The sequence below is a fragment of the Chanos chanos genome, chromosome 2 (genome assembly GCF_902362185.1).
Source record: "Chanos chanos chromosome 2, fChaCha1.1, whole genome shotgun sequence".
Classification (NCBI taxonomy): domain Eukaryota; kingdom Metazoa; phylum Chordata; class Actinopteri; order Gonorynchiformes; family Chanidae; genus Chanos; species Chanos chanos.
This window is the reverse complement of record NC_044496.1, coordinates 9576275-9600440: the sequence shown is the minus strand read 5'-3', so window position 1 is coordinate 9600440 and position 24166 is coordinate 9576275. Positions and strand designations below refer to the sequence as shown.

At 40.8% G+C, this 24166-nt stretch overlaps 1 protein-coding gene across 1 annotated transcript; it reads right to left on the bottom strand.

Moving 5' to 3' along the window:
* Positions 1 to 1380: 1380 nt before the first annotated feature.
* Positions 1381 to 13291, bottom strand: LOC115830132 (USP6 N-terminal-like protein). The gene is made up of 13 exons (XM_030794182.1): positions 13226 to 13291; positions 9966 to 10051; positions 9668 to 9707; positions 8925 to 9005; positions 8583 to 8690; positions 7870 to 7979; positions 6061 to 6109; positions 5644 to 5764; positions 5092 to 5186; positions 4805 to 4870; positions 3215 to 3314; positions 2606 to 2758; positions 1381 to 2279 (listed from the first exon to the last, which is right to left on the bottom strand). Exons 1-13 carry the CDS (start codon positions 13289 to 13291, stop codon positions 1381 to 1383), a joined length of 1974 nt encoding a protein of 657 aa, XP_030650042.1.
* Between the last annotated feature and the right edge of the window lie 10875 nt (positions 13292 to 24166).

Genomic DNA, 24166 nt, shown 5'->3' with positions numbered 1-24166 from the left:
TATTTGTGACTGCCCAGTTATTGACATGAAAGGCAACAAGTGGAACAGCACAGCCATGAACCACTGACTCCAATGAACCTTTTAAACCACTGCACAGATTTTTAATTGCTAAAAAGCCATCTTATCTCCTGCTCAAAATACCTCTCCAACAGACAATGGAGAAATTGGACTCCAATTTAAGGTGAATAATTTCCCATAGCATTAATTAGCTTACATTTAAGATCATAATAATTAGCATATAATTAACATCATAAAGCATCCACAATGTATATGTAAATCATATAAACATAAATGACATATTTGTCCTTTGAAAACGTTGAATCTATATAAATATAATATTCTGCTATACAAAATATCTAAATGCCTACAAATACAAAAAGCCAAAAAGCATTAAAATGCAATACCTGAAAAAAAGCATTTTTACTAAGTTTTACATAAAAATATATGAAAGTGGGAAACGGGGTAAAAAAAAATGCACCACTGTTGTATGTTATATGTTTGTGGCTGAACTGAAACATCCAACTGTAGTCAAACACTGTTTCACTCCAACACTAAAAAGGCCAATACAGTGACAGACATGATGGGCATAGCATTTCAGTCAGAGAATCACTCACATTAAACGACTGTTATGCTCACTGCATAAATGTCAGAGTTGTATGGCAAAGTTTCCACATAAAAATATGAGTGCCACAAAATGAGGTGGTGCTATACCAAATGGGTCACTAATGATGCTGGCAATTATATGTGGACCTTTTTGAATTAAAATTTAAATTAGAATTTTCCAGAAGAGTGAGCAAACTGACAATGATCATACAGCACTGATGTCATTCTGTGACAGCATCTACCCAATGCATGTTCCAACCAGCAGCAATAAGGACAAAGAGACAGAAAAAAACCCAAAACTAAACATATTAGTAAACACAAGAGCGTATAATTACACAGCTCTTTCTCCAGCAGTGAGCCAGCTCACATAATTAATTGGGAACTATTTGTATGACAAAAAAAAGAAAACCCACAACAACAACAACAACAACAACAAGAAAACAATACTGAAATACACAAGGACATTTAAATGAGAAACATCTCATTTCAGCTGACAGGAATATTTGACATCGTACTGGTAAATTACTAAAGCATATGTTGAAAGGATGTTTTCCTCAACAATAGCGAAACCACTAACCGGGCAACGTAACGAACCAGATCCATCATTATGATCGTATTTCTGTAAATTATATTTAAAAATAAACACATGACAAACTTGGGACAATTCTAACTGCAGATACTGTTTGTCTTAACAGATCAGTGTTTTCAGTCAATTCTTATTAGATTAAAAAAAAAAAATGCTGTATGAGGGGGCATGGTAGATGACCAGACATCAGTCTAAAACGTATGCGATTTGGAGAGCTGTGAAGGGTTGGATTGAGGATTGTGAACATGTGGGAGGGAATGAACATTGGGAATGCCCCCTGAGGTTGACAGCTCTGAGGCCTCTTTTGGTTGGGATTGGGACTGCGGGTGGTTGAAGGCCATCGGAGGGTTTGGTGATTCCAAAGGATCTTTATTTCTAGAACATTTTGTGGAGCTCTGAGGAACAGCCTCCAAAGAGCAGTCCTGATCGTTCTTCCCAGTGTCCACCTGTTCTTCGGTCAGATTCTCGTACTGAGAGACATTGGAAGGCCGTCTGACCCCCTGTGCTGGTAAGGCCAGCGTCAGTGGAAACTTGTTAGGGGATGCAAGAGCAACGGATTCATTGGTTACACTTATTTTCAACTCTTCAGGGTCCTGAGAGGGGGGTGTTGTATCCTGAGACTTATCTAAATTATTTGCTCCAGGCAGAGACACCGACAAGGGCTGGTCTTCGTCCAGAGCTGTAGGGGGGTCATCATCGCAAAGAGTCATTGTTTCTCCTACATGAGGGATGCTGTTTTGTGGGGGTTCGTACGGTGGCGGCCTTTCTCCGCCATCTTCAGGTGCTCCTGTCATTTCATCTGGGCTTGGCAGGGCTTGGCTGTGTACTAGAACAGGATCAGGGGAGGGTAAAGGAGACGGACTGTGGATCTCTCCATCCCCGTGTTGGGGCCGTTTCTCCTCTGGGGAACTCTGATCCAGCACTATGGACTCCTGGTCCAGGGGGATGTGGAGGGACACCTGTGGCCGTTTGGCCAGCTGGCTCTTATCAGGTGTGTCCTGGGATGGGCTCTGTTTGGGAGGAATCACAGGCGTCAGCACCACGGGCAGCTCCACACCCAAAGGATTCCGAGGGAGCTCCTCTGGCTTGGCTGGAAAACAAAATCAAACCATAGAACGTGGCACACTTGAGCAGACATCTGTAAATACGTACCATGATGGAAATATTGGTACACTGCAATACATTCTGATCGATTCAGTTTACTGTTTGACTGATTCAGTCTTCAAAGGTTAAAATTCTTCAAATCACATTCACTGTTTGTAGTTAAATGCTTTGTGTCATATTTTTGACTCTCAAGTGCAGCCTGTTGCTACCGTCACAGAGCATGAGGCTTCAGAACTAATGCTGTATAAAGAGAGGGTTTTTCATTAGCTGAAAACTTTTACTTGTGTACAGTAAAAACAAGACAAAGCAAACCTGGAGGTGGGACGTCAAGCTTCATTTTGCGGAGTTCGGACATAGACAGTTGAAGCTGTTCAATAACAATATCATCGCTGAGGTAAAAAGATCTCCCAATCTTCTCCTGCAGAAACTCTCTCAGATCTTCCAGTGACATCTTCATCAAACGCTCTAAAAAGAGAGGACAAAAAGTCTGTCCACGGACATTCCTCACCGCTGTATGTCTCAGATTGTATAAGACATTTATGAGAACATGACATCAAATTTTACAAGGTGTCCATACTACTCTATAGTCATGTGTGAATGCAGAGGTATAAATGCATTAGTCATATGAATCCTGCGAATTTTTTGCAGAAATTGTGCAGAAATTCAAAGAAAAAAATGCATACTCATGATATTTAAACTAATATATATCGCTTATTAAAGGATTTCTTTTTCTGATCTATGATATGACATTTACTTAGTGCTCGTGTGTTAGGCAGGACACACTACAGAAAAACGTGCTCTCTTAGTCTGCAGTCCCCCAGACCCCCCCCCCGGCTCAACAGCCATTCCTAAATGTTTACATTTTAGGTCAATTATTCCTTGAAAAGAGGAGTGAATCAGCGAATGAACATGTCAACTCACTCTTGTGCAGTTTAAGGATGGTGTAAGCCATGGCAGTGAGAAGCTTCTCTCCTTCCAGAATGTAGATGTCCCACAGGCGTAAGGTCAGGGTGAACGGCGTCTGGAGCAGGGTCAAAAAAAGGACACATCACTTAAATAGAATTCTAAATAACGTGCAGCCTAGGCCTGCATTAAAAAGGTGACTGTTCTTTGAAACATAACATGGATTTAATATGACAAGTTTCTCTAAATAGGCTGTACTGTTATTTGAGTAAGGAAAGAGCCAGGTTATTGATGTTAATGTTATATGTCTGTTGATGTAATGGGATTAATGATGACTGCTGCCATACTATACAGCTCCTACTGTTTACGGAAAGAGGCCCACGCTAGCAGCTGACGCTCTCACCCTGCACTACATGCAGATATTCTGCACTTAGAGAAAAGAGGAATTACAGCAAGAAGCACTGCCATGGTGGTGTTGCTGAAAAGGTGATGTACATCAGCTTCTCCAGCCCTCAGCTCTGTTACTGTAACTCACATTTTCTTATTACCTTTTCTCTCTGACTTAGGTCTTTAGGGATTCGTTCACACTGTAGTAAAAAGTGACCCTGTTCTGATGTTTCCCTTATATGTGACGTAAATCAGATTTATGTGGAGCAATGTGCATAGTTAAAAAAAAAAAAAAAAATTAATTAAAAAAAAACACAAGGAGTTGAATATTCTCATTTTCTTATTTGGGCCCCACTGGTATCTGATTCCAAACTTGACCCTGTATGCAATTTGCATCAGAGAAGTCAAATCAGATTTGGTCAGTGTTCAGCATGGCCCCAGTGATTTTTCCTGTCATTTTCCATATTGACAGGTTAATCTCAGAAAACATTGATTTCACTGGGGAAAAATATGGAGGACAGCAGTGACAGTATTTCAGTGGAAGTTGTACATTTAATAAGCAAAGCACTAAAGCTGTGAGTTTTTTTTTTTTTCCCTGTCAATCTAGTCATAAACTGACAAATGTGCTGCAGGCGTCCCATAGACACTGCCCTGTAGATAAGGACAAGATTAACCTAAATCACAACACAGATGCGGACATGGGTCATTTTTAAAAACGGCTAAGAACAGACGAATAAACAAGTACCACTTTGGAAATCATTTGCATTTACCTGGATTGTGAATGTAGCCTTAACGTGACTCAGCCCTGTTACTCTGACTCATTAGCTTTGCTGGTCTCAGTCAGCGAGACCGTGTTGTGCTGACAGCAGTTATTTCTCTTTCCCACAGATGAAGCCACAGCACTGTGTGTATATGCAGAATAAACACAGAAACAGCCCTGTCTGCCTCCATATCACACCACACTCCACTTCCAACACCCTCCATTCAGAGGCCCCTAACAGGAAAAAAAAAAAGTGTCTGCTTTTCTCCTGTCTACTCCTCTCTATATGCTCTCTCACCTTCCTCTTTCACAACACGTTAGGGATTTCAGTGATTCAGTCATAGCTGTAACAAAGGTATAATTGCTGAGTATTCAGCATTCCTGCATGGGATACGTGTATGTGGGCATACTGCGCAGTGGATTTAAGGGCAACATACGTTTTTTTTTTTGTCAATACCTACTCTGTCAATGAAACACTGCAAGAACCATTTAGTGGTGTAAATCCCGCTGGACATCTGCTCCTTGTCCTGGAAGTGATTTGGCGGGGGGTAGACAGAGAGAAAGGGAGGAAGTTTGGAGACAGAGGGGGTAGGGGGTTGGAGATAAGAGGAGAACAGAGGAGTAAAAGTTAAAGGGGTTTTGCGCAGTGCAATTTGACCTTCACTTTCCATTTAAAGGCTGCTGGTCCATGTTAGACTCAAAGGCACAAACAGCATGCGACACGCATGAGCGACAACAGTGACCATACCAAGTGCTTCTTTAACTTGGGCAGGAGTTTGGAGAGAATCTGATCATGGTGTGACTGGAAGCGCTGAAGTTTGGGAAACCCAGGAATAAAAAAGCCTTCATGAGAGAAAGAAAGAATTCAAAATGTGAATGTGTGTGGGAGGAAAACATTTCTGTGCAGGACAGTTTCCTGACTGGTTTTTGGGCTCTACTGTGGTATGTGTGTGTAATAGCTGTAATGACTCCGAGATTGATTTGTGCTGTTGTGTTGACCACAGAGAACCATGGTCTACAGAAAGCCTCAATGACCCATTGCTAATTCACTGAAGTACACTCAACAAAAATATTTCTCTGAAATATTCCTCTCAACACAGAAGTTCTCTCTCACATACATTTATACTGTTAAACTATTGTACACTGACTTATAACATCTATGATGAATAAGTAAACTGTAGTCTGTATAAGGAAATCAAAACAATGACTTATTATACAAACATTACTGTTAGATCAGCAAGGATCCAAGAAAGTCAACAGGCGTTAAGTCATTCAACTGTAACCAATAATATTGTCTCACCATGCATGGCATGTTTTTGATTGGTCAGCAGCTGTGACAGGGCCCAGAAAGCATCCTCTTCATTCATGTACATCAGCAGAATGGCAGCTATTTGACTCATACCCTGGCAGTAACTCACTTCCTGTAGATACACAGACACACAGACACAAGCAAGGCAAGGATGCCCGCCCATGCAAATACACACACACACAAACACACACACACACACACAGATTCACACATACAAATGTATGCACACGGATGCCGCATGCACACACGTGTACACCCACACACAGACACACACCCACACACAGAATGAAAGAGCACATTAATCAACAGCATCTGATATTCATAAAGCACTCTTTCTGCTCTCTCTCTTTGTCTCTCCCTCTCTCAATCTCTCTTCTTCTCAGTCACTGCAGTGGAGCGTATCCTTACCGTGTTGTACACTGAGTATGCACACAGGACATGGAACAGAGACTGCTGCCTGTGAGAGACAGGAGAAAGAAACTCAGTCTGAGATATACTCATTCACACACACATACACATACACATACACACACACAGATAAAAAATCACTCTGATATCACAATAAATATTCTATAAATAAACAAACATATATCACTCTGCACTGAAAACACTTCTCCTTATTTTGTAAGGACTTTACAAAGAACTTAAGTCTGACAAACTGAGGTGTTTACAAAACATGATCAGTTCATATCACTATGCATGTGGCACAGACAGCACACTACATTCATCTTTAAGTGCCCTGTGTCTTTGTGTATTGATACCACCTCTGGCTGTAAAGTAAGGGATGTTAAATGAGTGTAAGCCAAGAAGTGTTCAATGTTCAGGGTTCAGGACAAATGGTTTTTTTACAAGCTGTTGGCATATTGTGATCATGTGCACTTAGTCTCCTTTCCTCCATTTCTAAAAACTGTGAATGTCGATTTTCCATTGTAAAATTTCCTGCGTCAGAACTGAATTTATTTCGGTCATTTTACTCAGGTCAGCATCTATACAGTTACAACCGCTGGCAAGACGGCACTGTTGGTCAATGCTTTACATAAACACTGAAAAAATGTTTACACATTAATCACAAATAACAGTTAGAGTTCATTTCAGACTGGTTCATTTTCTGTGAACTGAGCAGTAACAACCAGCCTGTCTGGCCAACTTGAGGGAAATAATTTTTCACTGAATATTTATTGTGAAAAACATTCCCCTTATGACCGGTGGCAATGAATTGTAGGTCGGCATGGAGTTGTAATAAATATTTCTTGGATATCCAAATTTTTCCACAGAGCTTGAAGGACTGTAGTCTTTTAAACTGATATTGCTATCATTACACTGCTGTGATCTTGTTGAAACAGACGTTCCAAACCACTAGGCTTGTAACGGTTTTATACTGAAACCGAAAACCGCTGTACTGTAGTTCTAGGCTCAGTCCGTGAAAATCCGAATAAAACGCATTATTTGCCCTTGTATTTGTGAATGTGCTGTTGTATTCTGTGTGTGTAAGTGGGTAGATTTACTGCAACTGCTGCACAGTAGTACACAGCATACACACACACACACAGGTCTCTGGAAGACCCCACTCATACACAGGAAAACCGGCAATACACAAATATACATACACACACCCACTCACAGAGGAAGTGGATGCTGTTTTTGGTTGCAAGCTGGTTAATATGGCAGTGAGTTAACAAAACATGAGTTGGCTGTGAAACCAGACATAAGTTATTTTCTTTGTGATATCATAGGTCCCCACACAGCCACATTTCACATTTGGCTGCTTACGGCATATGAGTTATATAGCACAAGACAGGTGACGTGATTGTGACTGTGTTTAAATGAAAACCTGTAGAACTAGACAGGTCTAATAATCATGCAAATGCAGCACTTCAAACACTACACGCCTACAAACCAGACACAAAGTTAGTGTTTCGTTGTAATATTATGGTGTAAATTCGCTGTAATATAAGTCCAAAAATAAAGAAATGATGACCTGTAAAAGGGAGTGATGCTCTGTTCAGTAATGAGTCTTTTAGGTACGTCATTACAGAGGAAATAGCACAGTGTACATTTCCAATAGAAATGATATGCCCAGCGTTTAATAAACATTTAGAGACCATGCAAGCCAAGGCCTGCATCAAAAAGTGTGTGTGTGTGTGCGTGTGTGTGTGTGTGTGTGTGTGTGAAAACCAACACATCTGTGTATGTTTACACAGGCGATGCCAAACTTACTTGACTCCAAACCGATCCATAAACATTATATGGTTTCTGAATGTTCTGTTCACATCCAGGTCAATTTGTTTAATTTCAGAAGAGTAGATTCTTGCCTGTTCTTTCATTCTCTGTGAGAGAGAAAAAACAAACACCTGCATCACAGCACAACACCACCATGGCACTCTCAACAACACACACCACCTCTCCGTTTTTTTTTTTTTTTGTTTTTTTTTTTTACGCTCACACCGTGTCATTCACAGGTCACAATCGTACTACAGCAGGTAATACGGGGGAGGGGAGGGGAGGGGAGGGGTGATAGGGGGGATGCAGTTTCAGAGGATGGGAAACTGAGCTAATGTGAAGGAGGATGTAACTGAAACAATGGCTGACTGAATGCGATTGTGGGATTTGTTTTGTTTTCGTCTATCCCTTGCTCTTTTTCAGCCATCTGTGTGTTTCCGGATCACATACTAATCCTCTTGAATAGACAGTCCCACACACAAACACACATACACACATCACAGGGGCACAGAGGCATATATATATATATATATATATATATATATATATATATATATATATATATATATATATATATACACATGAGTATGTTGTAACCTGATGCACATAAACAGACCGACATACCTGAGAAATCTGGACTGCTTTATTATCTTCTATGTGTTATGTGCTGTGTTTGTTTTGTTGTTTGAGTGTCATTGTGTTTGATTTACCTCATATTTTCCCTCATTATCATTCTTCACTCTCTCCACATCTAACAGCAGGGCCCACGCCTGACCTCTCAGCTGAAGGGGGATCCCTTTATATACCCTTTTCATCATCTGAATGAAGACAGAGAGAGAGAGAGAGAGAGAGAGAGAGAGAGAATGAGAGAGAGGGTTCAGAATATTTAGAACATTTGGTCTGAATTTATTTGACTCTCTATAATATGGATTATGATGTGATTCATGTCTTTCTTAAAACACATAGTACATTAATTAGGCAATGCCACTTTACCCTGAGTGACTATAGCAGTGGTATGTGTGATCTGTAAAGTCCCTAGAGTTCAATCTCACCCGCTCACTGTTTCTGTATTTATCCCATTTTCTCACCATCTTCAGCCATTTCTGTACTCGTTCAATCTCCTGCTGCTTTTGCTGAGGGACAACAGACAAGGAAAGATGAAACATACAGAGCTCATAACAGCAACAAGACAAATCTCTAGCACTCATAATTAACAGCTATAGAACAGTGTCACCTTTAGACGTATGTACAGAATTATGTAGAGTTGGAAATTTGTGTAAATAATATCTGGACGAGCACAGGGAGGTAAGGAATACTCATGGCGAGGATTTCACATGTCTGGGGGTTTTATTGTCATTTCCTGTCTCTCTGTCTCTCTCTCTCTCACACTCTCTCTTTCTCAGGTAGGAGTATATCACATGGGAGTTGGAGAGAACAAATGTTCTGGTGCATACACACACACACAATCCCAGAAGTTCCAGCTGTTTCTGCCATTACACTGCAAGGTCATGTTTAAAGATCATCTCAATGTCTTGGGCACTGTCTCTACGGACTAAACTCTCACTGGTCTTTCCCTGTGTGTGTGTGTGTGTGTGTGTGTGTGTGTGTGTATGTGGTTGACTATTTACATTATCCCTGAGTGTGTATGGGTGTGTGCCCACATGAGTCTTAATATTAAGGCCTACTGGTTCTATTTTGAACACAGCTTGGTTTTCCAAGGCTATAATGGGAACATCCTGGTCCCACATTTTATTGAAATCATTTTACTCAGTGCTGTCCTGTGTCTTCCTCCTACCTTATCCTCAAGGGCACTCGGTGCAGGCAGTTCCTCTTCACTGGGGAAAAAAGAAATTTAGTGGTTTTCAGTATGAAGGCAGAATTAGATCAGGAGCTCTAGACAAATGTTTAAAATGTTCAGCTTTCTGTCTTCACTGCAAATGAAAGCAAATCATACTCTCAGAATAACAAAAGAAAATGGCTGACCATCTCATTACTGCACAAAAGATACTGTCTTTACCTTAAAGACAGTATCCAACATGTCTGTAAAACTGGAGTGAGTTTAGAGTGTGCCTACTGAGTGAGCAAGGACTTACTGCAGGAAGCCAAAGCGATCTGTAGAACGGTAAATACTGTAGTCTGCATCTTCCCAGGGATCAATTTCCACACCTTCATCCCTGCCCTGAACCAACACCAACACACACACACACGCACACACACGCACACATTAGGATTGGAAAAGTCACATTTTGGCAAACATCAAAAAAGCGACCAAGGCAAATGTTAGTTTCAGCCAAGTTTGACCATCAGTTAGGTACTGTCATGATGTGGGTGGTGGCTTGTGCAAACAGTCTTGAGTAAAGCTGTGAATGCTGGGAGCTATACAACACTAATGTACCACAAATGATTAATACATACAAAGCCAGCCACACATTTAATACACACCTAAAGCTCACACCCTGAGAAAAGGGCTTGACTCAGTAAGACGAAAACATTTGAGCTCCAGTTTTTATTTTCATCTGTTTTTCTTTTCCTAAAGCCTGTGATCAAGTATATATACACCTCCTGATGAGGACAGGAAAAAATTAAAACTGAAAGATCACATGAAATGTCACATAGTGACATCAACGGACCGAAACATGCTGGCGGTTCAATTCTATATTTAACCACTTAACACACTGGCTCAACCCTATCTGTTTGTGTGCATGTGTGTGTGGGTGTGTGTGTGTGTGTGTGCGTGCGCACTTGTTCCTGTAATTTATAAAAACACAGGCCGGGAGATTTCAGAGCTAGGCCTACCTGTTCTTTCATTCTCACAGAACACATTGCATGGGTGACTGCCTATAGTCCTGTTACTCCAAAAATGAAATGGAAGCTTGACTGTGAAAAGGCTTTAAACCGATTTTAAAACTTACTATGGAAAATATACACTAGTAAATATTTACTATACACATATATACTAGTAAATGATATCATTTTTAGTGATGCCTCCAAAAGTTCGTTTTGTGTAGCCTCAAAATGTCTCCATTCATTTTTGTTTACAGGACAAAATTCAAAGATATCAGATAAAAAGCAAATCCACAGATAAACTTACTGTCAAAACATCCTAATATGCACTCATATCAGGACAGTGATCTGAGGTGACCCTTAAAAACCGGATTGATTTCAGTGCATTTCCAGTTATTTTATAGACTATCAGTGTTGGCTTTTACAAAAGGATCAATGCTCTTAGTGAATACTATTTCAGTGTTTGTGTCTCATTTATGTATACGCACACAAAAGGCAAGGTCAAAGACAGCAGACGCTGTCTCCAAACTCCACGATTGTTTTTAGTTCTACAAGCCACATTACAAAGCCTGCACATCTAGTTGCACATGACAGAGCCTGTGTGGGTAGGTCTCAGTTTGGATGGAGAGAAATGTTAAAATCTTCTCTTCTCTGAAGAAAGAGAAAACAGCCATATAAAAGTGAAGTGAACACTATTTGACATATGGGCTCAACTGAAACAAAAGTTGAGATGTATTGCACCATTAATTATTTGTGGCTGCGTCAACAATAAAGTTCCAAATAAATGACACTTCAAATGTCAAATGGATATTTCAAGCCATAGGTCTACATGATCTTACTTATAACATTTTCATTTATTCTCATAGAAAGCAGGTTAAAGCAACGTCTTTTACTGTTAATCTCTGATGTAAATAACAAAAAAGTGGTAAACACTGGTCTACTGAAACAAAGCATCAGAAAAGGGGTAATCGATGATTTAACTGTAAGGAGGGAAGCATCAAATATGGACCCATATGTCAACAAGGGAGAATGTTATTTTCAACCCATCAGTCATTTATGTTCAGTTTGTGTATCACAGATACAACCCAGAGCAGGCATTGTGCAGTAAACAGAACCTGTGAAATTATATCCTGCAAAATGTTTGATAAGGGGTCAAATCAATTCATCCCCTGAGTAGACAGTGCCCGTGTTTGAAAAGCTGTCTCTCTGAGTACATATCGATTCCCACAAACTGTTGCCACTCACTCAGCACTGGATTTGATGTAAGGAAATGAAGACAGTAATGTGTAGCAGTTACTTGACCTGCCAGGCACCGCTACCAGGCCTGCAGAAAGGGTAATTACCCGATTCCTATTAAACAGCCGCAATCTGAGAGTACCCACGCCAAGCTACGTTACTGACGTACCGTGCCAAGTATCCGTTACCACAGAGACTAAACAGAAACTGTGATGATGGTCCATTTTAACTTTCCACAGCCCTAAAATTCATTTCCACTTATAAAACACATACAGACTCTCTCAAACAAACACCACTCTGTCTCCTCAGCAGATAGAGCCAGCCTGCAGGTACTGATCATATTACATTTTTTATAATAAAGAAAATCCTACTAAATTTTATTCCTACACCAAACCGGTTATATCAACAATGGAATTTCATGTGTTTGTAGTACATATACAAGCAGTGATTAATAGCTCTGTAAAAGGGTGGAAACTCTGTTCTTACTTTACAGAACTGTATGACAAGTCAATGGTAAAATGATACATTATTAATAATTTACTTACTTTGGCTATTCCATCATTTAAAACAAAGCCACTACACCATGATGAAACATACTATGATCTGTTACTATTTTGCAATTTCATATACCAGGATCCGTTTGCCTGAATGCTTACTGACCAGGCAGAACAAATCAATATGTAGTATATGTGGATAATTTTTCATTTAAACTGAGCAGAAGCCATGCATTCATCAGAAAGCACAGAGCGTCAGTGTTCACCCAGGCTGTTGCTCAGAGCACGTCATAACCCTGAACAGTAACAGTTCTCCTTGATTCATTTCACAGAGCACACGTCACACGACCACACAAAGGCAGTCCATACACACACAAACTTGGTGTTTGGTGACGGCCTTTCGCTTTGACCGACGATCATGTTTTTTACCAGATCGATCAAAAAATGACGCACTCTTCCTCCTGTGTGAAGAGATGAAAGAGTGAACAGAAACAAAAAAACTGTTCTCTATAATGGACAGGATTACAAAAGCCTTTGCGGCTGGGGTTGACGCAGGCCTCTTCATGACCACTGCATTACTAACCCGTGATTCTGCTGGCAGCATTAATACTGGACCACCAATGTTTATACCGTCAGATTCATAACTCACCTGTGAGCTTACTGGCTCAGCTTGAGTAAAATCATTTAAACAGTGATTGGTCAGTAACAAAACCTCGAGTCACTGGTATTGCATGTAGACTAAAGGCTTTTAAAATCAAAGCCCTACGTGAGTTAATTTCTTATTTACATACAGCAGCTGCAGTAACTGATCAGGTAACAGCAGGTTAAATATGACTTACCTTATCATATTTAGAGATGATCTCAGCTCGTTCCTCTGCTATCAGGACTTCAATGTCTTTCTTCATGTCAATATCTAAAAGAGACAATACCGAAATAAGACAATGATGGGACTTCAGAGGCCAAAAGAAGACAGCTATAGAGAAGAAAATTCATCTAAAAAAGATGTTTGGTTATCTTTGCACTGATAGTGTAGACTGTTTATCAAAGACTCACAGCTACAGGGTCTACAATACTGCTCAAGGATCATAACCCGACCAAGGCAATAAAACCAATCAAATTCCTGATCAAACTCTTTCATTTCATTTAACTAGTCTCCCAGGGCATTTTCAAAATTTGTACAACTTCTTTAATTCGTCCGACTAGGATAATCTCTTTCCTCATTATTCCAAATCATATTGCCAAAATGAGTAAGGCAGTACTATTCATATTCCCAGTCCCAAAAACATCTTTAACTTCAATATTTAATTGAGAACTGGATATTACATGCACTAAAAAGAGTGCTGAGCTTTCAATCCAAAAGAAGCAAACAATGTTACCTTAAGACAAATTACATAAAATTAGACTGTCTAGGACAAACTGTCAAACCTCAGTGGACAACTTGGGCATTTAGCTAAATGTCTCGGTCGCTAGAATGATATTATACACTGTCTGTGTGGTCTAGCACATGAGTCAGTTGTCAAAACAAAGCATATTATTTAGAGTAAATGGTGTCATGTTTATTTCTGAGCCGTGTCCTCGACAGCGTACATTTATACGTGCAGTTAAACGGAACTATTATGTTTAGATTCTGTTTAAATGTGCAAACGTAAATGTTTAATTTTTTAAGATGTTCAAGCTAGGCACTATCTTAGACTAAAATCATATTTCTAAAAGATTGCTATTTCTGCCCACTTCTTGAAGGGAAGAAATACATTATATTTAGTGCACAATGACCAAAGCTCCCTTTTACGTCGCGATGATCTTTAAAAGCTGTGTGACCGAGCCCTGACTCAGACATCAAAGACTGGAGTGTGGACTGTTTCATCTCACCGCTTAAAAGCAGACATTTTACAGTGAGTCGCCAAGCTCTTTGTCTGTTTTTGCTAAAGGTGCTACTCAGCCCCCGTTTGAGCTAGTCAGTCCTGTGAACGCTCAGCGCATGAGTAATGTGACACGGATTGCCCTTGATGGAATTCTTGGACTACTGAAGCGAGGTTACAAATTTCTGTCACAAAACACGAGTTAATATTAAGCCTAATATGAGGGGTGCTGATCCCAGATCAGCTCTGGGAGTTTTATGCAACCAAAGACCTATCTAGTCTCATGAAGGCTGCCTGTTGTGCGCATCAGAAACACAATCCCCCTGGGAACATCCAGACCAGAAAAAGTTCTTGCCAGGATCTGACTGCCATCTTTCAGTCTGCTGACTCCCCCCCCTGTTCAGCTGCCCCACAGATATCTGCTGGCCATGCAGAAATAGGAGCCTGCCTGCGGAGGAATACCCATGCTGCATCACAGTGCAAAACGACTTGCTGTTACGTGGCCTTCTAGGGAACGGTTCATGTGACTTACTTAGACCCATAACAATATAAAACCGCAACATATGAGCACTTAGAGGTTACGGAACAGAAATATATTAAATGTGGTGACAGTACTACAAATTCTCGAACGCGTTTCCATCCAAGTGAAAGCTCAAGAGATAAATCTCCAAAGTTAACTCTCTCTCTCTCTCTCTCTCTCTCTCTCTCATCTCATTTTTGCCTCACAAGCCTTCAGCTCTGGCTCTCATCTGTTACACAACAACTGTGTAGATGGCATATGTGTGACATAGTGGCTGCACAACTGCCGGAGTCCTCTGACATGTGGTATGTGTGTGTGTGTGTGTGTGTGTGTGTGTGTGTGTGCTCATTTGGGGTAGGAGCTGAGACCCTAGTTTTCCACAAACTCCTATTCCAAACAGACCGTTTGTACACTCCTTATCCCGTTCATTTGTCACGGGGGACATCTTGCCCTCACACCTCTACGACAAAGCCCCTGAGAGATGGAGAAGAACACAGAGATTCCTTCTCTTCATTATGTCAAAGGTGAACGAGAGGAAGGAAGGAATGTAAGGGTGGCTCTGCTTATTCACAGACTGATCAAAGACATAGAGAGGAATCTACAGGTCTCTGTGAACGTTCACTTCCCACAGAGCCTAAAAATATCTCCCTCCACAGGGAGATTCACTTAGAATTCTATTAACCTACAGCGCAACGGAGTCAAACAAACGTTAGGTTTGGAAGACTATAAGAATGTTAGCGTCTAGCGCACGGTACATACATTTAAAAAAAAAAAAAAAATTAGGAATCGAAAATGTTTTCTCTGTGGGTAATCAGCTGTGATGATATGTTCATGGGAAAATATATATGTTTACACCAACCTACTTTGTTTTAATTGGTTTCATTCAAAATTCCATAAGAAAAAAAAACACCCATTCTGCCTGATCAGTGTGGAAATGTTCTTCAGAGAGGACTGAAACGCTTTCAAACTGCAGAGATGTCACTGTTCTGACATCCGGAATTATTTTTCAGAGCATTTTGTCAGCATTGAACAACAAAACAACAGGATATGAAGGCTAAGGGCTCGTATAAGGCGGCTTTGTTCCTATTGTGTTTTGTAAGTGACACTGACGGGAAAGCATTCTTCTTTTTTTTGTCCCCCCCACATTCATACAGCTTCTGGTTTCAGTTCATACTCCCTCCAGTCAAAGAAAACTGACAAAAGGTGGAGAACAGACTGAATGAATGAACTGAATTCATTCATGACTGACTCATCTGTTTCAGTGGTTGATCTGGGCATGAGAGAGGGGAAACCAGGAATGATGCCCTTTATAAGCCATGAGAAGGCCAAGCTATTGATTTTCCCTGGCAAACAATTACGTGTTATTTTGAAGGTTGGCTATTTTGGTTGATTACCAAAACGCTGTGAGAGTTAAGAGCATTTTAATTAATCTAAAAAAGAAAAAAAAAAAATCACGGCCTCTTTCCTTTGGGTGGGAAGTTTAGGATAACAGAGCGAAGAGAAGCTGGTACTTAAAATTCAGCAGTAGTTTCCACAAGCATCAACCATACACAGCAAGAGGGAAATGGTGACATACCTGTGGTCACAAGTCCTCAAAATCCAACACTCTCTTATCCAGTGAGTACATATGCAGTGCAGTGTCACCAGGCACAGCTGTATTTTACCAACACATCACACTTACATTCAGAAAACACCCCATGATCAATGTGTCTTACACTCTGGTTATCAACCAATCAATTCTCTCTCTCTCTCTCTCTCTCTCTCTCTCTCTCCCCCTCCCTCTCTATCTTTTCTGTCTATAATATGAATGTGTTGCATTCTGGTACATTCATTGTTCATACTGTAGTAATCACCCCAACTGAACAGTTAATATCAAATCCATAAACAAACGAGTATAGATACAGAATCTGACCACTAATCCTCACTGTCCTATTTTCAGCCGTTTCATTGACATCTGTCATGACCAACTGAACCATAAATTGATTGTAAATTATCCATGTGCAAATTCGACACAGAAACATCACGTGATAAGTTCCCTAGTTCGTTACTAAAATGAATCTGCGACTAAAATCAACACTGATGGGAGAATCTACATTAAAAATATAATGTGGTTGAGGACTAAACTTAAGCCTGCCTTGGAAATCCAGTTTAATTCATTTGTGTTGGTTTTATTTGTAGGCTAGGTAGTGACAATGTCTGTCCCGGCGCACCCCATGGTTTGGACTAAACTCCTTAAATAATTTAAATAAAGGGCATCATGGACCCTCTTTAATCCTGGTTTCACTGACACAGTGCCTCTGAATGCTGATCTGGTGTCAGTTTCCCTGTCTCTGATCTTAATCTATAATAAAACACACAAACAAACAAACAAAACTGATCGTACGTCAACATGATTCAAATCCTAATCCACACATGCTCTGGAGATAATCCCTGTATTGTGAGGAGGAACAATATTTATGACTCCAAAGTTTAGTGTTTGTGATCTGGCAAGAGTTTATAAAGTATTTCAATTCATGGGATAAGTAATTCAATATAACAAGAATGAGCGTGCGGTCTTTTTCTTAACGACCACATTTCCCCTCTCTATTTGCTAAATTTCAAATGAAGTGAATCTATTTGATAGCCTGCTGCTGTCTTATGTGCAACACACAACATTTCTATAAGTGTGGTGAAATTCCTTCTGTTTTCACCTCAGACATATCATCTTATTCAAGGGTTCATCTTTATATCACACTGTGCTTGATAAACAAATAGAGTATATTACACTTATGAACATTTGGTTATGTTACATTGGGTTCCTTAGGTCTATTACAGAAATAAATGTACAAAAGACTACATACATGACCTATGACCTATGACAATCCACAATTAGTGGACTGCATCAGTTCACCAAACAACAAATTTACCAGCCTTGAATCAATTCTGATAGTGTTTGTTTTTTCCCAATCTTGACCAGTCAGGACCAGGACAATATCAACACTCATTCTCACTCACTCATTTTCAAAGCTGCTTATCCTAACTAGGGTCACGGGGGGGAGTGCTGGAACCTATCCCAGCGCTCATAGGGTGAAAAAATATCAACACTCTTAGAGTTAATTTAACACTGGTGAATTTGCTGTGCAGTTTCAACTGCTCCTCTGCCCACAAAAAACAAATGGGACCTGCGGAACAAGCACCAGTTTATTTGACCTAATGCTGTTCGATATTAGGCATCAGTGGAGGGGGAGTGGAATGTTTTGGTGGAAGGGGTGAGGAATGCCTGATTAATGTCAGATGACAAGTATCAATATGAGGGGAGTGAACTGTCTCCAGTGAGCCCTGGGTGAGCCTGCCTGCACTCCCCTGGAGTGATCCACACTGCAGAGCACAGAGCTGTGGTCACATGTGGAAATGATTTGCTTTTCAAAACTCAGGCCTTTGGCATCATCCGTCTGACAAAGAGAGACAGAAAGGGAGAGAGAGAGAGAGAGAGAGAGTGAGAGAGAAACAGACAGAGAGAAGGAGAGAGACACAAAGAAGGACAGAAGAAGGACAGAGAGAAAGACAGAGACAGAATAAAAGAGAGGAACATGGAGAGTGGACAACAAAAAGCAGTGATTTGGATTTACTGTGTGTGTGTGTGTGTGTGTGTGTGTGTGTGTGTGTGTGTGTGTGCACGTGTTTGCCTTCCTCCATGGAAGCAAAGGGAGGCAGTACTGTTAGTCACAGCACTGACTCAGCCAGTAGATCTCTCCTGGAAAAATCACACCTAGCTCATTCATTCATCAAATGGTAGCTAGTTATTTTCATCAGGCATTTTTAGGAGGTAATGTGAAATAATGCATCACATCATCAAGACCTGCCATTTGTCAGTGTGGACCTCCTCAAGGCTTTCTCCCAATGTTGGAGTCTATTAAGCCACAGCAGCAAAGTTAGAGTTCTTTGGTTCAATCTATATATCTTCTGTAATACTACATTAGGGTCAAAGGAATAATGACAGCATAGTAATATGCATTAAGAAAATGTCCAGGAGATTTACTTCTTTTGCTAGGGCTGAAAAATATTTGCTCTCGTCTCTCTCTCTCTCTCTGTCTCTCTCTCTCTCTCTCTCTCTCTGTCTCTCTCTCTCTCTCTGTCTCTCTGTCTCTCTCTCTCTCTCTGTCTCTCTGTCTCTCTCTCTCTCTCTCTCTCTCTCTCTCTCTGTTGAACTCTCAGTTCTGAGGTTGATGGACTTACTCCTCTGCCTTCTGTTTACTACTCAGATATAGAGGGAAAAACTTGACCTGTGGGCATGCATCTTACAGAGTGCCAGAAATAGCCTTGTCCCTGGGGAGAGAAGCCCAGCCGGCTGGTTTCTCTTTGTCCACGCTCTCGCTAGGCCTGAAAACACAGGCCTGAAAAACATCTTCCCAAAGCCCCAGCAACATGTGGAACTCTGACATGGTGAGAGAATCACTAACCACTGGCCCTGCAAGGATCTCAAAGTTATGAGGGGAAAAGAACAGATTGGTAGCTTGCTGCTCTCAGCAGCACCTTTTAAGGGATAGAAAAAGTACTGCCAGAAAGCCCGAAAATAAATTTACAAACAAGACGCTCTATTGTTAGAGCAGAGTGCAGTGGAGTTAGGAGTCTAACAACTCTTAACTCTACTGCAAAGAGACTAAGTATTATTTCAAAAATAAGATAGATAGATAGATAGATAGATAGATAGATAGATAGATAGATAGATAGATAGATAGATAGATAGATAGATAGATAGATAGATAGATAGATAGACAGATCTTGACACTAATTAATGCGAGTTTGATGAGTGTCGCTTGTATAAATAACAGGAGACTACGGTGGGAGAGACCGTAGGACCCTTGGAAGGGAACTCAAATGTTCTATTCAATCTAACATTTCTAGTCCTGCATCAAAACAATGAAGTAACAGCGACTTTCCCTCCCAGGAAAACGACTAGCCAAGATGTCATTTGAATCTGTTTCTGTGGACGCAGGCTACCGTCACACAATGGCACAGTATTCCCTGATTGCTCTTTGGATCATTCACAGTCTCTCTGTTACACTTGCACTCCCAATATGCACAATCTCTGAGGGCTTTGTCTTAGTTTAACTTCAGTGCGTGACCCTGCAATGGCCAACTGTAATATTGTTACTTGAAATGGAAGCGTGCAGCTACAGAGCTTCCTTCAGTGAAGGAGAGGCAGTGGAACAATAGCAGTAACTGGTCAGCAACACTGACCTGACACACTGGTGTGGTTGCGGTACACAAACGATGTAGGTCCTCTGCTGGTTTTGTTAAAAAACAGAAATCTCAGGTCTCAGAGTCTCAGGTCAAACCTGCAGGGCACTGACACTGGCAGTGAGCACTCGGCCAATGAATGGAGCATCATTACTGGCATCGTTGGCAGGAGCATCTGGGTGAGTCGTCTCCGCCTTGTACTGTCACACACACACACTTCAGAGGACTGAGAGACCATTGTCCCTGCTGGAAGTGTTAGTGTGTCATGCAGTTACATGCACACACACACACACACACAGACACACACACACACATTTCTTTGCAGAGAAAATTGCTTTCCTACAATGATGCTGCTCCACTGGCCTCCTGTATGACCCCTTGTATGCCAGACACACAATTTAAGATATTTTCCATTTAGGATAGTTCTCATTTCTGACACTTTTGCCCAGAAACTTGAGCAAGGAGATGACAGATACTGAACCATTTTCTATTCAAGTTCTGTGGCTCAAATGCTTCGCATTTAACATCAGATTAAACGCGCACACGCACACACACACTCACACGCGCACACGCACACACATGCACACATATACACACACGCATGCACACACGCACATAGACACACACAAACACACACACACACACACACACACACACACGTGCACCACGCTTTAGGTGAAAGTGCAGCTCTCTGCAGTGACCACTAAAACATTTAGACTCTACTGATGCTGAGAAGACCAGCCAACAAGTGAGCAATCAGAAACAACACAGTAAAAACAGAAAAACATTCACAAAAAGACTCACCCTCTTACTGAAGGTCCAGAGCATGCTAGTGCTCCAGGACGTACATACAACATGGATTTGAAATGAGTTGTGCTCATACAAAAATATCAAAATTGAGATGAAGGTCAGGGCATCCAAGAGGCAAAAATAGGACAGAGATGTAGTTGGCTGGACGTGGTTTTATCAGACTTTTTAGATCATGTATAATTATGTAATTTTCTCTTGCCCTATGTACAAGGAAATAACTGGACTACTGGTGATCATATCTCAGAGTCCTGTAAATTAATTAGGTTTTTTGTTTGTTTGTTTGTTTGTTTGTTTGTTTCATTTCGTTTTCTTAGCACTTCTGGGGTTTTCTTCTGTTCTCTGATCAGGTTCACATTGCTTTCCTGATCTTACCTGACCTGATCTTAGCTTATCTTATTTTAGAATCTGCACAAAGCAAAGAGTCGAAGCATATTGCTCGTAAACCTGTCTGGCAGAAGCTTTAATCAGGATGTGGTGTGCAGACTGTGGCTTTCTTTAAGCAGGCATGGCCATCACATTCGCTAGCACTCCTGAGCTGAGTAAATATACAGCCCTCACTCTATTCAAACAACGCCTTCGGTAGCCTACATGCTTAACTTTAGGAACAATCAGTAAGAAATTATGCCAGCTGACAACTCTTCAGCGGTTGAGATAGGTTCTCATCTAAACAGGCCTTGTTGAGGTGATTATCTTGAGAGCTGATGTTTGTGTGGGGTCTGTTTAACACACACACACACACGCACACACACATGTACTGTACCTCAAAGCCATTGTATATGGATAACGTTATCATCTGACACTCTATGACGGCTTAAACTCTTGTCATTGACCGGATCTATGAAACTGCTAAGCGCTCCGATAGAAACAAAGAGTCTAAGCATGTAATGGACTAGCTATTCTAGGGAAAGCTGTTCACCGCCTCAAGCCTGATAGTGACTATACAGATTTCTGATTACATAAACAGCTCTGAGATATCATGAAAAGTTACACTATACGCTTGCCTCAAACAAGAGGTATGAGTGCAAAACGGTGATGTGACCGTCAATTCATAAACAGTCTTATGCTGGTTATATAAGACAGCATCAACATAAGACTTTCCAAACCTCGAACTGATGAAAGAAAGAAAAAGAATGTGTAATGGGTTTTTGTAACACGTTTTTGCTAATGCAGGCCTAAAGTGCCTTTATTTGTTTTGAGAGTCTTCTTTTTTATACAGAGAAACGATCGCACTTAGGTCATGAACGGCTACATGACAGTCATACATTGCCCGTGTTTGCAACAGAACATCTATTCTAAACAAACAGATGACCAGAGTTTACAATTTCTAAAGCAGAACAGGCACGCTTATGTAAATGCTAAAAGAGTTTTCTAAATGGAGGAATAATCCAAATGAGGGATGATGCGACAGAGTTTAATAGCAAGGTGTATAACCGTTACTCTGTTAGCAAGATCCTGAAATGTTTACTTTCCTATGCCAATATCTGATACCCAAAATCCATTGCTAGCCCTTGGGAAAATTGAACTGGTTTTAAAGGGGGAAAAAAACTCCATCGCCTCGGATGGCCGGGAACCGCATACGTCAGTTAATCCTAATACTTTCTTCGTACAAAATATACATTTGGGCACCAAAGTGACACAGCCACCGTTCTTATAGCTTTTAACAATCATCCATGATAAATCCAAAATCGCCAGCGGATTTTAAGATCAAGCATCTGTACAAAGAGTCGCACAGCACAGTAAAAACCGTAAACAGCCATGCGCCACGCATTTCAGAAAGTAAAAGGCACCCATAGGCTGAACAAAAGGACACATCGAGTCTGAGCTTGGTGACTGTGATCACAGACTTTTCCATCACTGTTATTCGGTTCACAGTTCATTCCTTTAACTCAGAAATTACGCTGTGATAGGGCACATTTGGCTGTTGGAATGCATGGTGAGCTATTCTAAAACAGTTGGACAGAAGAAACGGTTTCATCAGAACCTTATAAACAAAAACGAATGATGATGTACCATTTACATATCAAATCGAAGTATAGGTTAGGGTTTGTGATGTCAACGACATGTTAGCCTGTAACATCGTGTCTCGACAATGATGACACAAAAACCAGCAGTAGAGTCAGCGGCGACAAGCATATTCGTGGTCATACATAAGATGGCTCCAAGCTCCAAATATGACAGAAATACATTACCGTTTGCAGAGGAGACGTTTCAGCGCTTCCCGTGCGGTACAATCTCCTCTTTTCATTCTTTCTCTCAGAGGAATGGCGTGAGTGGAGCTGTCACCCAAAATCCGTGCTGACTACAATAGGCGTCCCCCCAGTACAGCACGCACGGACACGCGCACACACACATCATCACAAAACAACGTCAGGGCGCACTAGCCTATAGCTGACGGAATGCTTCAGATGGCGACAGAGCAGGCGCGACATACAGTAACAGCACAGCTGTTTAAGTAATTTGTCCCGTACACAAGAGTAGGGCATCACAATGGTTCCTTCTTTCTCTTTTTCTTTCTATAATAAACTATGTACATTTTAAAATTAGATTTATAAATTCACGATTTTTTATGCATTACCTGCTTGATAAGTGTGTGTGTGTGTGTGTGTGTGTGTGTGTGTGTGTGTGTGTGTGTGTGTGTGCGCGCGCGCGCGCGTGTGTGTAGGGGGTGTTGTGATTTTTTAGAAGCAGTAAAAATATTTAATAAGCAAAATGTGTTGTTTTTTCCCCTGTGAAAATCAGGCACACACACACACACACACACAAACACACACATATATATGTATGTGTATATGTATATGTATATGTACGTATATATCTGTTCTACTGACGAGTTTGGTACATTATAAAGTAGAATTTCTGGATAACATTGAGCCGAAATTTAAGGCCGTCCAATAGCAACGTTACTACTTCTTCTCCTATTGGGTGACTCTGACATTTGGCTCAATATTTCCTCGCTATCTAAGCAAGCCTCCTCCCCAGTGTTGCCTCCCAAGATTCTCTCAGTAACCTAACATTAGAGTTAACTCCGCAGTTTAGAGAGGAGAGGGCTCCCCCTGCTTGTAAACATTCTAAATTACCTTTCGTAAGAACGATCGATGGTGGAGCTGAATTGTATGGACCAATTAACTTTGATCAGTATGTGCAGATAGGTCCTAGCTGTTTAGAAGTGTTCACTGACCGAACAACATACGTCTTATCTTTTTCTTTACTACTCCATTGTAGTTCCCTCAGAAAAAAATATCTGCAAAGGTGTCGTTTGAGGAAATGGCTGTGGCGGAGCACTTCATAAGCGGCTATGTTGGTTGAAATCAAACCCCACAAAAATTGGCTAAGTCATTTAACGCTACCGGTTAGTATAAGAAGATGTTGTA